Source organism: Canis aureus, chromosome 1 (genome assembly GCF_053574225.1).
Source record: "Canis aureus isolate CA01 chromosome 1, VMU_Caureus_v.1.0, whole genome shotgun sequence".
Classification (NCBI taxonomy): domain Eukaryota; kingdom Metazoa; phylum Chordata; class Mammalia; order Carnivora; family Canidae; genus Canis; species Canis aureus.
In genome coordinates, this window is record NC_135611.1 from 100,555,392 (window position 1) to 100,561,930 (window position 6,539).

Sequence of the window (6,539 nt, forward strand, 5' to 3'; positions counted from 1 at the left end):
ATTTATTCATGATAGTCACACAGAGAGAGACAGAGAGGCAGAGACACAGGCAGAGGGAGAAGCAGGCTCCATGCAGGGAGCCTGATGTGGGATTCGATCCCGGGTCTCCAGGATCGCGCCCCGGGCCAAAGGCAGGCGCCAAACCACTGCGCCACCCAGGGATCCCTCTTTGGTTTTTTTAAAGCTGTCTTTGTCTTATTACTCTTGAGCAATAGTGTATCTGAGAATTTTTCCCCCTTGGCGCTTTTAAAGTTACCTCCCATTACTTTCTGGTTTCTATTTTTGCTATCAAGTGGTCTGTCATGGTGATTTTTACTCCTTCACCAGTGTTCTGTCTTCTCTCTGCTAGTCTTTAAGACTGTCTCCTTAGGTATAGATTGATATATTGTTTATGCTTGGGATTCATGTTTTCTGAGTCTGAAATGCCTACAAGTGGAATTGCTTGCTGGTAGGAAGGAAGTGTCCATTTTACGTTTTGATGGCTGTTACTATATTACCCTGCTGGTGGACTGACCACTTTACATGCCCACCAACACTCTTCTCCCATGAGATGCCTAAGCTTTATATTTTCACTCATATGAAAAGTGTACATTTTGTCTTAAAGTTTCAGTTTGTGATTGTCTAAATGATGGTGAGAATGAGCAGATAGTCATGTTTTCAGGAAATTTATATTTTCTATGAAGTGCCTTTTTGTGTCTCCATGCCCCGTTTTTTGTGCTATTCTGTAAGAATTCTTTATGATCGTGGACACTATTCCTTTGTCTCTTACATTTTATAATCTTCATTTGCCACTTAGGTTTTGACTCTTACAGTTTTTCTGTTGTATGGAAATTTAAAATGTTGGTATTAAATTTGTTAGTCCTCATCTGTATGATTTTTGTTGATCATGAAGGTGTCCTACATAATTTAAACTTTGATTTAATGTTGGGATTTTTCCTCTAGAGTTCTTTAAAAGAGATTTCTTCCCAAGTTAAGGATCTAATTTCATTTTGCTCAAAAGAAATGAGCAGGATGCCTGGGTGGCTCAGTGGTTGAGCATTTGCTTTTGGCTCAGGACATCATCCCAGAGTCCCAGGATCAGTTCCCCCCAGTGGGCTCCTTGCATGGAACCTGCTTCTCCCTCTGCCTGTGTCTCTGCCTCTCTGTGTGTGTGTCACTCATGAATAAATAAATAACCTTTAAAAAGAAAAGAAATGAGGAGCAAGTTGTCTTGATATCATGAAGTCAAAGGGGTGGAAGGTGGTTAGAGGAAGATCAATAATGGTGGAGACACTGGCAGCCACTTAGAGAATGGTGTTCATTTCTCAGGTCAGAGCCAGCATCAGACATGATCTAGTTTTCATAATAACCCTGCAGAGTGATCATTGACAGATCTAGGACTTTCAGAACTTCTGGGTCATTGAGCTTTTGCTTTGTCTCATCCACAAAGACATAACCGACCACAATGCTGGGGTGAAAACTGCTCATTCTGCACTATCATAAGCATACAGTAAAGTTGGGGCTTTGAAAATGTGTATTGATTGTTGGTATCAGCAGTGGGTAGTAGGGGCAAGCACACAATAGCCAAAATGGTGTTCCAGTATGAACACTGATACCTGGCCTCTGGTCTCCTATAGCTCAGTTTCATTCTTTTGGTGATACTTGTCTCCACTGTTTCTCCTCCTTGTTCTCTAGAAGGGTGAAAATGCTATGTGGCTCTTTGCGCCTGTTCTTGGCTCCATCCTTTGACTCTCACTTTATCTTCACCTTATAACAGAGGTTAATTTGAAAAAGTAAAAATACCCATAAATGTAAATTGGTGCAGCCACTGTGATAAACAGTATGGAAGTTCCTCAAAAAATTAAAAATAAAAATACCATATGATCTAGTAATTCCACTACTATTTACCCCCCAAAAGGAGAGAAAACACTGAATACAAAAAGATATATGTCCCCCTGTTCATTGCAGCATTATTTATAATAGCCAAGATATGGAAGCAACCCAAGCACCCATTGACAGATGAGTGTGGTATATATACAATGGAATATTACTGAGCCATAAAAAGGAATGAGATTTTTGCCATTTGCTACAACCTGGATGGATCTAGAGGGTATTATGCTAAGTGAAATAAGTCAAGCAGAGAAAGACAGATACCATATGACTTCACTTATATGGGGGAATCTAAAAAAACTAATAAACAATCAAAAAGTAGAAACAGCTCATAAATGTGGAGATCAAACTGATGGTTGCCAGAAGGGAGAGGTTGGGGGATGGGCAAAATGGATGAAAGGGAGAGGGAGATACAGGCTTCCAGCTATGGAATGAATAAGTCATGAGGATTAAAGGTACATTATAGGGAATATAGTCAGTGATATTGTAATAGTGTTATATGATGACAGATGGTGGCTATGCTTGTACTGAGCATAGCATAACATATAGACTTGTGAAATCTCTATGTTGTACACCTGAAACTAATGTATCATTGTGTGTCAAATATACTTCAATAAAAATATAAGCTGGGGAAAATTAATTAAAAAATAAAAATGTGGATCCACACATCTGCTCTGTCATCATTTTTATTCCTCTTCGAGATACAGCTTTATGTACTTAAGTCTATCTTTTTCATTCTTTGCTTTTCAGCTTGAGAGATGAGATTGAAAATGACAGAATATTCCTGAGGAAGAACCATCCTGTGACGTGGACATGGAAGGATTTATGAGAGAAGGATCCCATCTATCCATTCTAGGTGAAAATTGGGACTGTAAGAACCGGGAGGGACATTTGAGGCAATTACCTTTAATTCAGGAGAAGCCAGGGGCTCAGGAAGCAATTTGTGAATATTCTGGACTTGGAGAACATTTGAGTGCAAGCTCAGACCTTCTGTCATCTAAGCGAATACCTACAAATGGTTTTCATCTATGTGACTCAGATATTAAAAGTTTGGATTGTGATGCAGCTTTACACAGTTGTCAGAAAAATTATGTAGCTAAGAGAAATAGTGACAGTGACACATGTGGAAAAGCTTTCAACCATTCTGTGGAAGTTTTTCAACTTGGAAGAGATCAAACGAGAGAGAAAACCTTTAAATACCCTGAAAGTGTTAAATCTTTCAATCATTTTACTACTCTTAGTGAACAAAAAATAGTGAAAAGAGGGAAGAAACTGTATGAAGGTAAGGACTTTGGGGACATCTTTACCTTGAGTTCATCTCTTAATGAAAACAGGAGGAATCACCTTGGAGAGAAACTATATAAATGCACTGAATGTGGCAAATGCTTCAAACGGAACTCTTCTCTTGTTTTGCATCACCGAACTCACACTGGAGAGAAACCTTACACCTGTAATGAATGTGGAAAATCGTTTTCCAAGAACTATAACCTAATTGTGCATCAAAGAATCCATACAGGAGAGAAGCCCTATAAATGCAATAAATGTGGGAAAGCCTTCAGTGATGGGTCAGCTCTCACACAACACCAGAGAATTCACACTGGGGAGAAACCTTATGAATGTCTAGAATGTGGGAAAACCTTCAACCGAAATTCATCTCTGATTTTGCATCAAAGAACTCATACAGGAGAAAAACCATATCGATGTAATGAGTGTGGGAAACCTTTCACCGACATTTCCCATCTCACTGTGCATCTCAGAATCCACACTGGGGAGAAGCCCTATGAGTGTAGCAAATGTGGAAAGGCTTTCCGGGATGGCTCATACCTTACCCAGCATGAGAGGACTCACACTGGAGAGAAGCCCTTTGAATGTGTGGAGTGTGGAAAGTCATTCAACCGAAACTCTCACCTCATTGTACATCAAAAAATCCACTCTGGGGAGAAACCCTATGAATGTAAAGAGTGTGGGAAAACGTTCATTGAAAGTGCTTACCTCATCCGGCACCAGAGGATTCATACTGGTGAGAAGCCCTATGGCTGTAACCAGTGTCAGAAACTTTTCAGGAACATTGCTGGCCTCATCCGGCACCAGAGGACTCATACTGGTGAGAAGCCCTATGAGTGTAATCAGTGTGGCAAAGCTTTCAGGGACAGCTCCTGTCTGACAAAGCACCAGCGAATTCACACAAAGGAGACCCCATACCAGTGTCCTGAATGTGGAAAGTCCTTCAAGCAGAACTCTCACCTGGCGGTACATCAGAGACTCCACAGCAGGGAGGGTCCCAGCCAGTGTCCTCAGTGTGGAAAAACATTCAGAAGGAGCTCGTCCCTCATCCGACATCAAAGAATGCACTCTGGAGAGCAATCCATGGAAACATAATGAATGTGAGCCACATTCGTCTCCTGGCTTGTTCTCAAAAAGCTGTGTGAAGGAGGATTGCTTTCAGGGATGACTTTTCCTTGTCCACAGAAAAGAATTCTTTAAGCCCAGTGAATTGATGAATATAAGGCATTCCTTAGCCATACTATTAAATCTCTACATTAAGGAACTCCTGGAGAAAACAGGATGGTAATAAATGTGGAGTAGGCTTCAGGAATGATGCAGCCAGTACCAAATGTAATAGCGTACACACTGGAATAAAATCTGTGAATGTCAAGAAGATACTTCCCTGTAGATGCATCAGAGTGTTTAACCAGGAAAGACCCTGTGAATGTGTTTAGTAAGTAATTGATATGTGAAATCCTTTAATAAGGAATGTCTGCCTTGTATATAAGCAAACTCTTAATTAGGATCAAGTGTAATCATTGAGAAAAGCTTTTGTCAGCTCTTACTGTCTACTCTGTATCAATGAAGACTCCTGGTGATAGACCACACACAATGCTCCATCCCATGGCAACCACAGAATTGTAGTTAGATTTTGCTGTTTGTATGTATGTCTATGTTACAATCGTATCAGATGCTGAGGACTTGTTTCAAAAGGGGCAACTGGATGAAGACGGTTGTGAATGAACGATGTAATTGTCCCAGTTAAGACCGAAGCAGGTTCGCACTAAGATGGAAAGGACTGCTGTTGAGAAATGTGATGCATTGCTTTAGTTGTGGAAAAAATAATGAGTTTCTCTGTTTCTGTATTCACCCTCCCCTGTTTTTCATCTAGGATACTTCTTTTGTTCTATGCAGTCATGCTGAGCCATAATTATGAAAGTGTTATTACCACTTGAAAATGCTTATAATACGGCAGACAATAACAACAATTAAAGAGGCATAAAATAGAAGATTTGCTGTTATTACAGCCATGTAAAAGTATGTGCTCATATGGATGTAGACTAGACATTGGTCTTGGGGAAGTAAACATGGTTTTCTTAGGGGCCTACAATTGCATATGATTTTTTTCTCTGTTGTAAACCATACATTGTTGCTATAGTAATTTGATAAGGAATAGAAAGAGGAAGCCAGAAGGAGACAAACCTTGGGTTTCTTTGGACTGGTTGTTTTTGTTTTTGTTTTTTGTTTTTTTGACCAGAAGGATCAGGGTCATAGGGCAACTGTAAGCACAGACGGGGAGCATCCAGGAAGAAGTTTCTCAAGTTGAGAGGATTCCATGGCCCAGAGCATAAGAATAATTTTCTTCTTTGGGATTTGGAGGTATCATTGATAGGAGAGGACGGGCCTCAGAAAGTGAGGAGTAGGAGGCTACAGAGAAAGGTCTTGGATGATCTGGAAACATCTCACCTATGGAAATACAGAGCTGGCCAAGTGAGAGCTGCTCAAGCTGACTGGCATAGCCTCAAAGCCCTGGGAGTGGCTCCCCTTGAGAGTCTGTGAATAAAGGCTGTGAGACAATAAATTTGTGTTGTTTTAAGCTGCTGAGTTTGTGATAATTTGTTATGGCAGCAGTAAAAAACTAACACAAGCATTATAGAAAACTAGGGATCCCTAGGTGGCGTAGCGGTTTGGCGCCTGCCTTTGGCCCAGGGCGCGATCCTGGAGACCCGGGATCGAATCCCACATCGGGCTCCCGGTGTGTGGAGCCTGCTTCTCCCTCTGCCTATGTCTCTGCCTCTCTCTCACTCTCTCTCTGTGACTATCATAAATAAATAAAAATTTAAAAAAAACCTTCTAAAAAAAAAAAAAAAGAAAAAAAGAAAACTTTCCCTGCCCTTTTTCTCCTCTTGTGCTCTTTTGGCTTGCTCCTTCCTTTGACTCTAGCAGAGCTGCTGCCAATTCATACTTCCATAGGGAAGTGACCTTAGGAAATGGACCTTCTTGGGGCAGTGTAGAAGGAAAACTTTATTTGCTGGGTGCTGGGCTTCACCTACTGTAGGTCTAACAACTGAAATTGTGAGGCTGATGGACCGTGAGGAGTCTGGTGCATCGCCCCTTAAAAGCCTAGCCTGACAATGGCCAGTACAACTAGTTTTAACCATATGTGCAGACCCAAGACCTCCTTCATCCCTTCACAGGCTGAGTTGAAATTCTTCATTAAAACAACAATCAGGAACTCCTTTTGGAAGGCTAAATAATGGTCCCCAGTTCCTGAAGTGTGGAGATGAACCTGGGTTATCTGGTGGAGTAGTGTCATCGCAGTCGTCCTTACAGGGTCACAGTCAGAGAAGAGATGATGGAACCAGAAGTTAGAATGATGTATTTGAAGATGGAGAGGTGCCATG

At 41.1% G+C, this 6,539-nt stretch overlaps 1 protein-coding gene across 1 annotated transcript; it reads left to right on the forward strand.

Moving 5' to 3' along the window:
- The first annotated feature begins 2,627 nt into the window (after positions 1-2,627).
- ZNF329 (zinc finger protein 329) lies at positions 2,628-5,731 on the forward strand. The gene is given in 2 exon segments (XM_077912124.1): positions 2,628-2,644; positions 2,646-5,731. Coding segments are annotated over 2 exon segments (1,620 nt in total). The 3' UTR covers positions 4,249-5,731.
- Positions 5,732-6,539: the final 808 nt, after the last annotated feature.